Genomic DNA, 17538 nt, shown 5'->3' with positions numbered 1-17538 from the left:
CACAATTTGACAGCAAGGTTTTTTTTTATATTGTAGAGCAAGGAATTAATGTTGCCTATGATCAATAATATCTGTTTCATTACAAGCTTTTATTATTTATATTTCATTAAAAATTTGGAATCCGCTGTGTAATAAACGTCATAGCAGAAAGCAGAATCAGATTCTTAAATAATAATTAGGCACTAATAGGACTGAGGCTGACTGAAATGAGAACAATCTTTTCTTAAGCTATTTTTTTTTCTGTTGGAGAAAGACAAAGGAATCTATGCCATACAACTATATAAACTACTGAGTACTAAATCTACTGAACTATTCTTAAAAAATATGATTATTACTATGACATAGCATAATCTTAAAATTTATGTTAAATAGGAATCTATTTATGTTATTGAGCACAATTAATATTTTTGCAGTCTGTGAGCTGTATAATCTGCATCCCTTTACTCTGCGGAGTCTGCGGGCGGGCGGATAAGCTAGAAAAATATATGCTGTCAAAACAAACAAAATTGTTTACATTTTTTTTACTGTCTTGAGATTTTGTTGTTCATAGTATGGAGAAAAAAGAAAAAATATTCAAAGTACTCGTAGCGGCGACTGGCAGTGTAGCTGCATTAAAAATACCAATTCTGATTAAGAAGATATTGGAAACAAACGATAATAACGAGCGGTATAAATTTGAGGTTATGCCCATATCAGTATCACAATATCATCTCTGAGTAGTCTGTGCACAATATACTACTATCATTTTTGTAAACAAGTATGCTGTCATAGCAGTGATGAAATAATTTTATTAATTTGTCAACAGATTCGCATTATTGTAACAGAACATGCTAAACACTTCTTCATCGCGTCCGAATTGCCATCCAGCGTGCCTTTGTACGACGACAATTCAGAATGGCAGGGTTGGAAACAAAGAGGTGACCCTGTCATCCATATAGAACTTGGTAAATGGGCTGATATGATGGTGATAGCACCGCTAGATGCTAACTCACTTGCTAAAATGGCTCAGGTATTTACATGCTTACTTTAAAATACATGACAACATTTTTATTTTGCATCATAGCAGGACACAAGTGTACCTTTATTTTAATTTAACTCATTGTTTTTATCAGTAAGTAAGTTATTGGTAATCGTGAGTGACTACCTATATAGGTGATAAGTACTTATATGTTTAAAGTTTCATTACATTGTGGCTCTTGATTGACTACTTAAAACTTGTGAGCTCAATGATAACTGATAACCTTATCTGCACTTCCCATTAGGTGCAAGAAATTATTGGCCAGCATTAAATAAAAAAAAACCGCAATAACTTGTATAGAAACACCTTTTTTTAATGACTATTATTTTGATTGCAACGAGTTTTATTGTTTCACTACTTTGTATTTGAAATTTAAATTCTGCTTGATACCTCCATGCTGAGGAACAAGACAACACAGTGATCTTGTAAATGAGCCTTTTTTGCTGACTTAGGTATGGAACTCTAAAAAAGGTCTAAACTGGGCTCAACTACAAGGCTAGTTGGACTTTCATGATAGAGAATTATTTGCAACAAGAGAGTGTTGAAACTGAGGAAATTTCAACTAACTGGCAACATCAGGGTTCAGTTTTGATGTAATTTTTCTCAGTTTATTTATAGCTTGATTCCGTATTAATTTTTTATTTTGCCAATGTCGACATAGAGACATACACACGAGACAATGCTGAAATAATAATTTTCTTATGGTCTATCTATTTTACTCTTCACACAGCTATCTTGCACATGAGACATGAGTTTGCATAGCAAGGTTTTAATTTTAATTTTCATATTTTCTCCAGGGTATTTGTGACAACCTACTAACCTGCACAACTCGAGCATGGGACTCAGCGAAGCCTTTACTCTTCTGCCCGGCTATGAACACTCGCATGTGGGAGCACCCCATTACTTCCAAACAAATCAAGGTACTAACAGAATGGGGGCACAAGGAAATACCTCCCATAAGTAAGACGTTGATGTGCGGTGACACTGGAATAGGTGCTATGGCCGAAGTAGACACTATTGTGGAGCAAATAAAGTTGATATTTGATGAGAGAATTCAGAAATGATATGAAAAATAAGATGTGATGTTCTATTAATGAGAAAGATTATGTGAAAAAGTTTTTTTGAGATTAGAAACTCATGCAAATAGCCAATTGTAAATTGATAGTTACACAACAGACATTGTTTTGTTTCTATGGGTGAATTGTTATTGTATAAATATTCCATAGGACAGGTCCTTAAGTTTAGGCTATAATTATTAGTATGTATTTTTATGTTTACTACTTATGTAAAAAGTATTATTGAATGATTGAAGTTATGGGTGCAAATAAAATGCTTGTTATGTATTGTTCTCTTTTGTGTTCTTTAGCGAATTTGTGTGCTTGAGAAAAGCGTAATGTCTAGCACCTTCCCTCTCCAGATGCCCTCAATGTGGGGTCATGAATTTTTCTTTTTTTCAGGACTCCATGCTTCTGCTATGGTATGGGTTCATAACTTCAAACTGTCCCCAAAGTGGAAGCACACTTGGACGCGTGACTTTGTCAAATCACTTTATATGAGAACAGTGTGCTAATAAAAAAAAAATACAACGGAATTGATAACCTTCTTTCTTTGAAGTCGGTATTAAAAAAGGCGTACTTCTTTGTATCGGCGCCTATTTATTACAGTCGGCTAGTCCCGACGCGCACTAGTCTGGTGTCCATTAGGCTCACACACATCGTCAATGATACTGCAAAGCTGTGTAACCGACAAAAAGTGGCAAATTGAGATTTCGTGGCTAGTAGGTACAATATAAACACAAAGATATTTTAATTTAAAAAAAAAGAAGTTATTGTTGGTACGCGGCATTAGCCATTAGCCATTGTTGTTTACGCGGTGGTATTGCAGTGTCATCGACGTTATGGGATTTAAGACTAAGTATAAGATTAAAACGATTAACGGTTTAAGATTAAGACGGCCAAGTTGAAGTGGGACTGGGCTGGACATATCTGTCGAATGAACCCAGAACGTTGGGCCAAAATTGTTACAGAATGGGTCCCTAGTGACGGATACCGTAATGGCAGACCGTAAAGGAGATGGAGGGACGACTTAGATGCCTATAATGTGGGATGGCGGGAGCTCGCCTTTGGTAGGCAGGAGTGGAGCAAGAGAGGAGAGGCCTTTGCTCAGCAGTGGGACACAAAAATAGGCTAGGAAAAAAAAATTAAAAAAAATTAGATCAAAAATATGTGAGCACGACTCTATTGTTATTGTTAATGGCGACTTGACGGCGACTGAATCAAAATGTCCTCTGTGGACTGAATCAAAAACGCCCTCCCAATAACAGGCCCGGGACGCTTTGTCCGGAATCCCCGCAGAATAGGTAAGTTCTGCAACGAGAGCTAAACCGCGGTTGGAATCTAGCAAAGAATTCAGGTATTTAGCTACAACTAAAACAGATATTCCAATACAACTGTCGGCTGAGTAAACAAATGCTAATTAGATATGGTTTAACTTCGTAGATATTTGTTCCAATTCAGGGATGGCGAACAAATGGCAGTACGTAAAAATAATTCAGACACGTCACAAATCACCGAATTTACGATTATGTAAAGAAATGAAATGAAAAAGTTTATTCAAGACACAAATAATGGGTAAATAACCTAACCAATAAAAAGTTTGAAACCCCTGACTTTCTCCCTTTAAAGTTCAATATCTCAAAAACGGCTAAACAGATTTTGATAAAACATGTCTGAGAACCATCGCTAGAAAACCTGCTTTTAAATAAAAAAAAACTCATACAAATCGGTCCACCGGTTTAAGAGCTACGGTGCCATAGACAGACAGACACATAGCGGTCAAACTTATAACACCCCTCTTTTTGCGTCGGGGGTTAAAAAATGAAACACCTGGAGCTGGTCTTCCGGTGAGACAATTTTATGAACCATTGTCCGTTGCTTAGTACCTACCCATAACACAAGCTTTGCTAAGCTTACTTTGGGATAGGTCAATTGGTGTGAATTGTCCCGTGCTATTATTGTCAGCCGTGGTGGCCTAGTGGTTTGACCTATCGCCTCTCAAACAGAGGGTCGTGGGTTCAAACCCCGGCTCGCACCTCTTGAGTTTTTCGAAATTCATGTGCGGAATTACAATTGAAATTTATCACGAGCTTTGCGGTGAAGGAAAACATCGTGAGGAAACCTGCACAAACCTGCGAAGCAATTCAATGGTGCGTGTGAAGTTCCCAATCCGCACTGGGCCCGCGTGGGAACTATGGCCCAAGCCCTCTTGTTCTGAGAGGAGGCCTGTGCCCAGCAGAGGGTCGTATATAGGATGGGATGATGATGATTATTATTGTTAAATGAAACAACTGAACCTAAATAGTCGAAGAAACTGAATCACGAGTAGGGTGGACCTTTTGCGCTGCCGATTTCATTTGAACATTCCATACATCCGTCGTAGAATCGTGAAACTTGTTGCGAAAAGTTTCTATCCTGGTATGCAACTCGGTTTCATCGAGTTTACCTATGTATGTACATCAGTTTAATTTTCATTTAGGTATGCAATCATTTAAAAGATACAAGAACTATGTAGAGAGCCTACTGGCACGCTCCCATACAAAACACACAGCTTATTATCTAAGCAGAATTTTAGTCGTTTTTGACCCTTTTCTCCCCTTGTTAGCAAAAGTACCTATCTCCTTTCTAAGCAAAATTCAATGATGTTTACTATGTATGAAAGTATATATTTTTAATTGCTTCAGTTTTCTAGTTTTTGTTATTTGAGAGAAGCAGTTTCAAGTAAAAAAAAAGGAATTTACAGGCTATAAGATATTTTTCACACCTATCCTTCAGAAAAGTAACTTTTCCTCCCTGTCGAGAGGGAGCAAAGTGCAACTTTTCTGTTCAAGGCTTTTCTAAGTGTTTTACTGCAAATGTCATTTTTTGAAGTTGATAATTGTAAAGCCACACCATTTTCTATGTAAGTTGTTTTTTAATTATATTTTTTTTTTTTTTTCAAGTTTCTTAATGCTCGGTGTGAAAAGTTGCTCAGGATTCTACTTTACACTTCGCTACATTCTGGATTCAATGTACGCCCTCGCCGTAAATACACCATTTTGCTCCCTCGTGACACAAATAACTATTAATGCACAGTTATACTCGTATTTTATTACCCTGAACATGCATTTTGTTTTCGAGCATAAGCAAATAGGGCTGCCATATTAAAATGTATTAAATTATATTAACTTTTGCAAAAAAAAACAGTGAAACCGAAATCGAATTTAGGTTTGTGTTTCAGTTTTGACCGAAAATGAAACTTTATTCTACAGCAGAGGTTCCCAAACTGTGTCTCATAGACCACTTTCATAGTTTTATTGTTTTCAAACATTTTCGGTAGATCCCCTGCTGCTAAATTTTTCAATTGCTGCATTTTTTTCATGCCAACGTGGATCGATGGATCCCCGTCTGACTAGACTCCGCAGAACTCCCCGCCTGCAGGGCTACTACGAAACTCGAAGTTCGTGTCGTGCGGTTCCTCTGCCACTTACACGAGAGCGAGAGGGACCGCACGACACGAACTTCGAGTTTCGTAGTAGCCCTGCTGACTCCCAGGGAGTCCGCCTGGACTACTTTGAGAACCTGTTATTTATACCTAACTTGCGTTCGTTAAAACTAAATGGTACATTATAGAATAGGTTCGCCACCCCTGTTCTTAGTTCTTTGAGCGATGTTCGACTCATACACTTACATGGTAATAAATAAAACCGTTTAAAATAACACCCACGACTATTATGTTGGCAAGTTTTACGTGAAAAAGTATTTTAAAATAATTATCATGGATCGAAGAGTGTTTAAAATACTTTTAGCTGTGACAGGAAGCGCAGGAGCACGACATACGCCAAATCTGGTCAAGGCATTATTAGAAATAAACCAGCCATATAAGTTCGAGGTAAGGTATGACAAAAATTATACTGTACGAAGAAACTGAATCGCATGCCAGGAAAGAACCTCTTCGCCATTAATTTTACGATGTTTTTTTTTTGCAGTAGTATAGAATGTATGTAACTATAAGGTCTCCAATAAAACCGTGCACCATAGCTACGTATGTGCGACACATATATGTTATAACATGTAACATGTGGTGACTGCAACAGTGTAAAGATCGCGATAGTGGGCTGTCATCGGCTACAAGTAAACGCACGTAAAAAGAGCTCTGGGTGGCTAGTGGAGGGGATGCGTTTGCGCATCTGTCAACGCCCCACCCCGCGTCCCCCACTGCTCCGCCGCCAATTTGGTCCGTATTTTGCTCACTGCGCAGGTATATCGCCAGTACCTTTAGTGTAAGTTTTCGATTACAAAATACGACTCGATCGCGTTCGCGTACAAATCTCATTTTGTATGGAAACACGAACATCGCAAACGTTCCGCTAGAGGCGCTGTTCGTGTTTGCATACAAAGTGAGATTTTAACGCGAACGCGAACGAGACGTATTTAGTAACCGAAAACTTACACTAAGGGCACTGGACAGGAGCTCTTTTTACGTGCGTTGATTTGTACTTAATCAGGTCACGTAGATGGCCACGGTCTCTTTGCAACGTCATATTTCTCTCATAACCATAGACGCGCTCCGTGGATTTTCTACTCTTTTCTTTTCAAAAAGTACCTGTTAGTTTGTCATCATCGGCCGGAAGACGTCCACTACTGAACAAAAGCCTCCCCCTTAGTAGTCTTAAGGTTTTCCACCGGCGAGGCGAGACGAGAATTGAAATTTGTATGGCAGCGCAGCGCCCGCGGCGCTCGCGGCGGGCGCGCGAGAATGCATACAAAGTTCAATTCTCGCCTCGTCTCATCTCGCCAATCATCTCGAAAATCACCACTAGAACGCCACTATGAACGACAACTAGCCACTACATCCGCCGGTTGCCGCTACTCTCACGATGTCCCCGGATAAATACAATCTAGGGCTCTTCAAGGCTAGAGTGAATAGGCTGTTACTGAACCAGTGAGATACACCTTTGGCCTCATCTGCACTTAACATCAGGTGAGAAAGGATGATTCACTTGCACTTCAATCCTTTTATGGAATTCTCTTCCCCTAGATGTGAGGAAAGCTAAATCTCTTCCTATTTTCAAAAATCTCGTCAAGGCTCACTTCTTGACACTGCCTTCTTAGCTCTGTCCTCAGTCTTTCTGTGTTTATCTATTTTATTTCCTAATTTCTTATCCTTTTTCTCCCATTGCGGCCTTATTGTTAATTTATATTGCTGTTTTATGTTAGTGGTTTATGTATTGTATAGTATTGCATGTATGTATTTATATAGTTGTTTCATTTGTATTTATTTTAATGTTATTGATTTTTTGTTTGTTTTTATTTTCTGTTTCTGTTTCCGCCACCTATTTTTGTAACATATATAATTTCTTGTACCCAAATGGTTGTCTGGAAGAGATCGCTTTTAAGCGATAAGACCGCCTATTGTCTACCGTGAATCTAAGTGTTTATATTATAAGTATTTTTACTGCTTTATGGTGTGCAATAAAGAATATTTGTATTGTATTGTATTGTATTGTATCACGGTCAGTTATATGTATGTAAAAAAAATGTCATCAGTCCATCTAGCGGAAGCCTGCCAACGCTTCGTCTCCCGGTTCGTGGCCACTCGTGAATTTTTCCCCCCATCGGTTATCTGTTCTTCGAGCGATCAACCTGTTAGTTCAGGGCTGAATTTAACCATGTCAGGGCCCCTAGGCAATGCAATTCTATGTCACTATGGTTTTTGAGGTCCGAAATAAATTTTTGAGTTTGAATTTGAAAATTCTTGTAGCCCCCCTACTTATTATTCGTAGTGTAGCCCCTTTTTAGGGTTCCGGAGCCAAAATGGCAAAAACGGAACCCTAATAGTTTCGCCATGTCTGTCTGTCTGTCTTCTGTCCGTCCGCGGCTTTGCTCAGGGACTATCAATGCTAGAAAGCTGTAATTTTGCACGGATATATGTTAACTATGCCGACAAAATGGTATAATAAAAAAACAAAAAAAAAAAATTTTTAGGGTACGTCTCCCATAGACGTAAAGTGGGGTGTTTTTTTTTCTCATCCAATTTTATAGTGTGGGGTATCGTTGGATAGGTCTTTTAAAACCATTAGGGGTTTGCTAAGACGATTTTTCGATTCAGTGATATGTTTGCGAAATATTCAACTCTGAAGTGCAAATTTTCATTAAAAATCGAGCGTCCCCCCTCTATAATCTAACCAGGTGGGTGGAAAAATTTGAAAAAAATCAGGATGGTAGTAAATATATCAAACTTACAAGGAAAAACTATAACGGCTAAGTTTGCTTGAGATTTATTATTAGTAGTTTAAGAGTAAATATCAGCCTAAGGTATAAAATATGAGTCTTTGCTTTGCTTATTTTTGATGACTTGGGGGCCGGAGGGGTTTAGATGATGCCTACGTCAGCAATATTTATTTATTATTTCTTGTTTTTTTTTGCTAAATGTTGTAGGTTTTAATTCAAGCAAATGGCTACCCTACTTGCAACAAATTCAAATTAATAACAATAAAGAAACCTGAATATATTTAAAATATATATATACCAATGTTTAGGCGTACGTAAGCATAGGGGTTAGGGTTTTGCTAACTTTCGCTGACGAGGGGAGGGGGGTTAAAAATGACTAAAATTCTGCTTACGTTATACTTGAATGACCCTGCTTCTATTCTGCCATCAGGTTCGCGTAGTGGTAACAGAGAACGCAAAGCATTTCTTCGAGCTGACTGAGCTCCCTCCAACGGCGTTAGTCTACGACGACAGTGCTGAATGGGCTTGGAGACAGTACGGGGACCCTGTCGTGCACATAGAGCTGCGAAACTGGGCCGACGTTGTAGTTATAGCTCCATTGGACGCTAACTCATTGGCGAAATTGGCCCTGGTAAGTAGGTGTAGGTACATACAATGATTTGCGTCAGTTCGTCAAGATTTTCATTTGTCTCGTATTTACTCGTAGTAAACTGGGCGACAGAGCCTTTTCGTGTATTTTGGATACGTATTTAAATAAGATTTGAACTCTTAAACTAGTTTAAACCTCCAGTTAACAAATCCAACACTATCCACTGAACCACAATGAAATTACCGATCTTTGGTAATAAGTATATGAAGTAACTATGAACGCTGGCCCTAAATAATACTACGAAGTGTAAAATTCGAACTGCACATCTTGCTGTCCCGCTGACGCTTATATTATTTATTATGAGTGTAAGAGGGATGGTACGATACGAACTTCGATTTTCGGATTTCGTAGTAGCGCCCCTGGTGATATGCGCGTAATGAGGGCTATCGTTTTTTGTCTCACTAGATGGCGCACTGTTGCGTGAGGTTTTTAAGTATGGCTTTCAAAGTCTGTTATTGGTGGCGTGAAAACAAAGTTTAGATGAAAATCATATTTAATACACCTTAAAACCGTACTATAAAAATATCGAGCATGCCACAGTGTTGCATAGTCCCCGTTTTGTTCGGAAAAAAGGGAGGACAAAGGTTTCCGAAAGACAAAACTGTCTCAAAACACAGACATTCATTGCCCCGGAACGCATATTTGCCATAAATAATTTCAGATATTGCAAAATATTCACAAAATTATTCTAATTATAAATTAACCCGCGTAGCTCACCCAAAAACTATGAGATTTGACATTTCGGAGACCTCACGCTACACTAGCGCCTCTAGTGGCGAATTCATACGCGATAGCCCTCATTCTTGTTTACTCGTACCACTTACACTGGGTGTAATGTATTGTACCTACCGTGAAAGGTATCGTTGTTTGTTTAAACCTTTAGTAACATGTATCTACTTTCAGGGTATTTGCGACAATCTCCTGACCACCACAATCAGAGCTATGGACTTAACCAAGCCTTTGCTGTTCTGCCCGACTATGAACGATGTGATGTGGAATCATCCTATTACGCAGATACATATAAACACGCTGAAAAGTTGGGGTTTAAAAGAAGTACCTCCAATCGTTAAACTAGCTATGTGTGGTGAGATTGGCATGGGTGGTATACCTACCGTCGAAACCATTGTGAACGAAATAAAAATAATTTGTGGTAACATAACGCACTTCGCTGTCCTTGATCAGAGGCCATAATTGCTCGCACACGCATTAGGCATATCTTTCTACCCTAATTCTATGCAGTTTGACAGAAAAAAATCGCTAATGCGATTGTGATTGCGTGTCCATTAATCAATATTGTCTAACGCGCTGAGGTTCGCGATCGCGTTCACCATCTCTTTCTACCCTCGTCTTTGGTACACTGTGTGACAGAAAGTAGGGGAGAAAGCGATTGTGATTCCGAGTGCGTTACACAATAAGGCCTATGGTCTCAGACTTAGGTAGGATTTTTTTATTAGGTACTTCAATATGTTTAATAGCAACTTGACGTAAGTATACCTAAAGATTATTTATAATACGAGTTAAGATGTCGACAAGAGTGAAATTAGGCTCTTCTGCCTTCCCCTCTTAATTAAACATGATATTTTTCAATGTACGTAAGGTAAATTTTATTGCAAAAAAATTGTTCAATTGTTTGTAGGATTCTACTCACATTTACGGTTCTACCCAATTTTCTCGCGCAATTTTGTATTTTGTTGTAGAAAATTATGTGTGATTGACACATAATTTACGGACGCCTCTCAAAGTAAATTATAATTTTGCTTAAATAAAACGAATGAGTTGTAAATGTATGTTTTATTGCATCACTGAATACTGTTTCTAACGCTAGCGTACATGCGATACGAACATAACTATTAAAAACTCAATTAAAACTCTCAATTTTACATCACATACGAATAACTATACAAAAAACATTATTATAAACTTCTAACGAGAATCAACCTTTACATGTCTCAAGTAGTAAAGACAATTTAAACCCAAAATTAAATTTTCTGCCTCCAACCCAACTTGTGTTACCCGTCTAAGTAAAGCGATCAAATGCATGACGATCTAAGTGATATAGTTCCGTTTACGATTTGAGACAAGTATCGATGGATTATCTTTTACTAAATCAGGCCATTTTCTACTACAGACACAGAAACAATATCAATGCCTCAAAATATTCAAATGTTACCGCAAGACTAAAAATGATTTTATATCTTGTTACATATGGAAGTTTTTGCATAACTTTATCAAACATTTTGACAGATATATCCCTATATCAGCAGTATAAAACACCCATTTATAACCTTTAAAAACGTAACTTGAGACAAAAAGTAATTCAATTTTATAATTATTATTAATAATTACTCAATTAGGTGGTTTCTGGTATTACTATTAAACGTTAACACTTGTGCGTGATCTGATTAAAAAACCCTGTAATAATTTAAAACAAATTTGTGGTAAAAATAGATGAGACGTTTAATTGCAAAGGAGCCGGCAAAGTATTGTACAAAGAAACGCAACTTATACAAATTTTGACATTTTGTGCTTAAACAATGGCGGGTTTGCATTTAAACATCTCAAATGTTTAACAAAAAGCACCTTGTCGCTTACAATAAGACCAAGTACCTACAGACAGAGCAAACGTATTTCTCATCTTACTATGTGAAAATAAAATTGACAATTGTGTACTTAGCCCAATTAAGTGCAGAACTAGATACTAAATTAAATTCTTTAGGCAATTAAAAATCGTTACGAAATTATCATGTTGTAAAAGTACCAAACTCAAATAATAATGGTGTATTTAAAACCGACATGATATTATTAATATAATAATTAAAAAGTAAATAAACTCAAATACCTACTGCGGTTAAAAGCATAAAGAAAGATACAAAAATACTATATTTACATTTAATGCTCTTTTCTGATATTGGTACTTTTACAACATTCTAACGATTATAAATATTTACACAAAGTATATAAATTAATAATCATTTAAAATATTTGAGATGAAAAATAAAATCAGATCAGAACGTTTCAAATAAAAATCTACGAATAAAAATAAAATTAGATATTCAAAATTATACAGACTTAACGAACTATATATCTGCTTTTGTATTTTTTTACGAATTAAAACTTATCCTATTTGGAATCGAAACCTATAAATAATTTAAAAAAAAACTATTTTTAACTACCTTAGTGTCATGTCCCGAATATACGATAAGTTCACTAAGTATTTTAATTTAAAATAAAATATTTTCTAAATGCTGAACGATCGTGGATGTTGCCAGTTAAAATGAGATACAAAATCGGAGTAAATGCTACTACTTTACACTATCACATTATTGTTGCGTACAAATGCTATGAATATATAAATGCAATATTGTAAAATTTATACTAATTCGTTTATACGAAAGACAAACCCCTGCGGTTACAATTATGTATGTATACATAGTTAATACATATTAAGGACACTGTAATATTATCTATATGATTATAGTTATAAATAGTAAAAATTACATTTTCTCCGTTGAAAACACGCTTACAAAAATGTGCGTAAAAATTTTAAAGGCCATGAACTAGCGGGACTAAAATGCCCAGTCTAAAATGTCATCTCTCTTCCGAGTACTGTGCAAGCGGGAGACGGCACTAGGTTTAGGGGCGCTACATAGTACCTAAAGCTAAGCACGTGTATCAAATAAAACACTGTAAACTGTTCGTAGCAAAATACTGAATTCGCGAGTAGCACGGAATGAATTTCAGGCGTATCAAATTAGTATTTGCGTACATTGCACTTAACTGTAAGGACCGCGACCTTTAGACCGCGGCCGCCCGCGTCAGCTCTGCTGACATTAGACGCGAAAATAAAACAAAATCCAAATTAAACGTGGTTTCACCAACTTTTAATAAAATAAATAAAAAGTTAAAAATAGTCTTTAATCTAGCAACACCGCGACAACTTACCGCAAGTGCAACGTACGCGGAAACATTAGGCACATCGTTCAGACGACTGTTTCGTTTTGTTTGTCGAACATCGCTCGCGTATATTTCGAGATAACATCGTACGTGGATTTGATGAGCTCGCATCGCTCCTCGACCTCGCATTCAGTTGGCGCGACTTTATACGACGACATTTTTGTTTTGCGGCCGGGGTTGCCGGATGCGAAGGCGGCCCCTTGATGAGGGAGATCGGGGTCGTCTTCGATATTGTAGATGGCGATGGATTGTTTTTTGTGGACCATTTCGAGGTCCTTTCTGCGTTTTTTGCGTTTGCCGTCGGGTAGGTCGCAGAGGGCGTTGATGGAGCGGACGGCGTTTTGAACGGATGAGCAGTCCAGCGGGTCGCTGGAGTTTTGTTCGTATCATACGTCCAGTTCCTCGAGGCCCTTGGAGAGGCGGTGCGAGTTGATGCGGCGGCGGTGGGAGCGCCGCACGGCGTCCGCGCGCCGGTACGGCTCGCTGCGCAGCCCGTGCAGGATGTCCTCAAGGGCTCCGTTGTAGACGTCGTCCTGATTAAGGAGTTTCTTCTCACCCACCGATTGAGATTTCGTTTTTAATTCGTTGATTACAGCCTCCTGGGAAATTTAAACATGCATTGAATTTTTTTTAATGTGAAAATTGACGATTATTGCATGGAAATGGGGCTAAATGATAAAAGCTTTTAAAAATTATAAAATTATTATAAAAAACTACTTTTATGTGCTTGACTACATGTAATGTTACATACTGAGGTTGCAAACAAATTGATAGAAAATTATAATAAGTAAATATGATTTGTTCAAGAACTTTAACTTCGACAAGGGAAAATTCAAGACAAGCAGCCATACGAAGTGTTAGCATAAAACATAACTTGTACATGCATCCCAGCTCATAACAAATCAAAAGTAAAATTCAAATGTTAAATTAGCGGCGAATTTTTATACGAAAGCGCCAAATACTTCTACTTAAGGCAATAAATAATTCCTATTTTAAAAAATCACGCTTCAAAGATAAACCATATGGTAAACCAGCCTAACTGAAGGGCTACTACGAAATTCGAAAATCGAAGTCCGTATCGTACCATCCCTCTCACTTCTCGTATTAAATAATATTAGCGTGAGCGGGACGGTCAGCCACTGGTACCATTTTGGTACCACTATAACGTCTCGTTGTTCCGTAATGAAGTTCCTGTGTCTACCTGACTCCATCATCATGCATACCATCCCTCTCACTTCTCGTATTAAATAATATTAGCATGAGCGGGGCGGTACGACACGAACTTCGGATTTCTGCTTCTCTGCTCCATCATCAGCCACTGGTACCAGTCGTGGTCAAAATACTATTCTAACAAGCTCAAACACGCATAGGTTACGTTGTTCTATCTTGGACTGCCCGACTCCATCATAAGATCAGCCCGATAGTACAGTCGCAATCAGATAGGTATTTCAGAGCGGCCAATGTGATCAAAAATATCGAAACATGAACTCTAATATTAACATTGGCCACTCCGAAATATATGATGGTGACTGTACCACGTTATTTTGTCATTAGAACTGCGCATAATTGCAAAGTTTCGTTTTAATACCAGAAATATCAGCAATCGGTTAAAATTAAGTTCAGAGATTGCGTTACATAAAGTAAAAGCGTGTTAAAACTAGCTTTTTTGATGTTTATCTACCCCAACAAACAATTGAATGAACGATTGTCAAATTACTTTCTAATATGCCTACGTATGTAAAAATCAAAATATACTAATTTGTATTTAATTCAGCTAGCTTAAATTATTGTTTTACAACATACGATTTGCTACAGCTCTATTGAACACTACCACGACATAAGAAAATTTAGATAAAATAGTATTATTTCAAAGGAAACCAATTAGCATAGAAAAAAGGTTATCCCAATAGTTACATAAGCAAAAGATTACCGCAAAATTAGCGAAGTAAGTAAGGAAGACATTCCCTGTTAGGATTCCATGCATTGTGCAGCGTTGGGAGAAAACGAACCCCATATTATACAAACATAAACCCTTACATACTAACTTAACTAGAAGTATGTATATAAGGCAATATAAACGAAAATAAAAAGAAAATTACGTAAAGTGTGATGGTGTATTTTGAAAAACGATACATCAAACGAAGCTAGTTCTAGTCTAGGTAAGTGATGCTCGTTGGGAAAATTTTGGGCACACTTTACAAACTGATCCTATTCTACGGAAGCGGCAGCGCTACATGAATCATTCTGAATGCCTTTAAAAAGGGTGCCATCTATTTGGCATACTTTTTAATGTCCGAAACTGATTACGCTTAACAGGTTTCGCATAATTTATTTACGCCGAATCTTAAACTTGCCGAAATTTAGTTCGGCATAATTCTGCATAAGCCGAATAATGGTTTACCCGAATTTATTTTAGCATAATATTAACATGGTTGAATTTTATTATGCATAATCTTGTTTAGCATATATGTTTTTCAATTCCGCCATCTTTGACAAACTATTTACTTTGACTATTTCATTTGTGGGTTTAGCACGCTAACCGTTTAGTCGCTTTTCGTTTTGTGCCTCCTTTTTTAACTGCCTGAATAGAAAAGGAACGCAATGAACGACAAGCGAAGTATAGGATGAGCGTGCTAGTCTTTTCGGAAGGGCTACACACATGCTTATTTTGGATTTTTAATTATTTTCTTGTTTATTTTCAATTTTCTTGACAATGTGTTGGTTGTGCACCGCATGCTAAAAGCAGTGTTGGTTATGGAACTAATCAGCCTCCAAACCGTGTAACCCCTATTACTTTACGCGTAAGGTTCAAAACGCATGCGGTCACTATGCCAATTGTTTAACCCCAAATACCGTATGTTGGTGTATAATTAGGACTTTTATTATTATTTAATGAATAAAAATGTAAACTTAGTATGACATTGTAGATAAAGAGATTTTTTTTGTGAAAGTTGAATTACAATTAGACGGACAAGTAAGTCATGGACTTGAGAATAATGGAACTAATTATTTTTTTACTTGGTGTAGCTACTAGAGGTTTAGAAAGAATCAAAAGACATGATTGATATTATGATTGGTATCAAAACAATATCATCGTCACATTTGTATGCAAAATTTGTTCTACATATTTTCTCCACCATACATACGTTTGTCATCTGTTCATAAATAAAGCTATGTTTAGACTACGACACGTTACACTTAGTGTATACACGAAGTGTCTCTAGGAACGCGACTGATCCTGAGTATACCGCCTAAAAGTGTAAAGTGTAGTAGGTAGTGTGTTTGAGCTTTACCACAGAACATTTTGACATTCCGGATATACCTTAACAACTATGTATATACTATTTCTTAGAGTTTAAGAAACTTTTATTGAATCTTTTGACTCAAAATGCATTTTACTCTATAAAAGAATATTTAGATTATAAGCAGCATATTTAAAAGTTAAGACTGTAATTAACCCTGAATTAGCAGGCAGAATACACTGCACAAAAATTGTAATACATATCAACATCCGCTTGGCCATATAAGTAGATTTTGATTTTATGATTTTGACCTTTTTTTTTATCAATCTGCATTTTTTTGCAAATTTAATACCTATCAGTCAAAGAAGCTTTTTCATTATCTAATCGAAAAATTAAATGAACTCTCAACATAGTACATATCTGAGTAAGTAATGCAGGTCAGGTACCAAAAAAAAGATCCGGTACCTACTAATTATACACCAACAGCAACCCACGCACACATGAAACGGGTTAGTACTGAACACACACATATCCCCCGTCTGAAACCAAGTCCTACCCGTGTATGAAAGGCAGACCTAGGCCTAGGCCGGGTCTAGGCCGTGCCTCAACTGAGCCAAGTGTTGCTGCAATAGGCCTGCGTTGACGGCCGCGTAGTTAAATCTCTGCGAGAAATTGCTGTGTTACCATCACCGCTACTTATTTTAAGGACTTTGAATATGGCAACACTGACGCTTTTAGTGTGGCGCTAACGACAAATAACCCAAAATAATAATAATGCACCCGTCCACAAACATGCAAATTTATCGGCGCAGTATGAAAGTTAAATTCAAATGTCTAAAGTTTTTGACCTGACCTCATCCACTTAAAACCACAAATTACTGACTCTATTACTTTGGACAATAGACTACAAAATACACTAACAGAGTTGGTTGGCGGTTACGAGAACAAACGAAGATAATACGGTTGTAGGGGTGTGATAATACCATTGTAAATGCAGGTAAGTGGATGTGGTGTTCAAAAAATTTAAACTATACCACCTGTAAACAAACGAAAGGTTGTACGTAATCCTACAGTAAATTTAGGTATTTGACTTGACCTGAAATTAAATTTAGGTACTCCTATATCAGGACTATTAACTCAAAATAATACCCCATTTTGACTTAGACTTCACTGAATTTCTGATCTTAATTGAAGGTCTAAATTAAGCTCCGTTTCCACCAGAGATGTGCGAGGATGTGTTGCGAGGGATGTGTTTTTCATTAACCAATAGACCTCGTCTCGCTCCGTTCAGCTGTTTCCACCAGAGATGTGCTGTGCGAGGATGGATAAATGAAGCGTTTCTATTGGTTCATGAAAAACACATCCTCGCACATCTCTGGTGGAAACGCAGCCTTAGAATGGTGGATT

The 17538-nt window shown here is 37.3% G+C and overlaps 3 protein-coding genes across 3 annotated transcripts in view; 2 read left to right on the top strand and 1 right to left on the bottom strand.

The window, feature by feature from the left end:
* The first annotated feature begins 474 nt into the window (after window positions 1-474).
* Window positions 475-2366, top strand: Ppcdc (phosphopantothenoylcysteine decarboxylase). The gene is made up of 3 exons (XM_074100872.1): window positions 475-680; window positions 806-1009; window positions 1816-2366. Exons 1-3 carry the CDS (start codon window positions 552-554, stop codon window positions 2080-2082), a joined length of 600 nt encoding a protein of 199 aa, XP_073956973.1. The 5' UTR covers window positions 475-551; the 3' UTR covers window positions 2083-2366.
* Window positions 2367-5747: 3381 nt separating this feature from the next.
* Window positions 5748-11390, top strand: LOC141437267 (phosphopantothenoylcysteine decarboxylase-like). The gene is made up of 3 exons (XM_074100530.1): window positions 5748-5944; window positions 8717-8917; window positions 9839-11390. Exons 1-3 carry the CDS (start codon window positions 5831-5833, stop codon window positions 10124-10126), a joined length of 603 nt encoding a protein of 200 aa, XP_073956631.1. The 5' UTR covers window positions 5748-5830; the 3' UTR covers window positions 10127-11390.
* The window catches only part of LOC141437266 (formin-like protein), a 122347-nt gene continuing 115520 nt past the window's right edge, over window positions 10712-17538 (bottom strand). Inside the window, 1 exon segment of the mRNA XM_074100529.1 lies at window positions 10712-13488. Within this exon segment, the coding sequence (XP_073956630.1) occupies window positions 13276-13488 (213 nt within the window). The 3' untranslated portion in view covers window positions 10712-13275.

The sequence above is a fragment of the Choristoneura fumiferana genome, chromosome 17, assembly GCF_025370935.1.
Source record: "Choristoneura fumiferana chromosome 17, NRCan_CFum_1, whole genome shotgun sequence".
In the NCBI taxonomy this organism is placed as follows: Eukaryota; Metazoa; Arthropoda; class Insecta; order Lepidoptera; family Tortricidae; genus Choristoneura; species Choristoneura fumiferana.
Note: the sequence above shows the minus strand (reverse complement) of the source record. Positions and strands in the feature narration are given on the sequence as shown.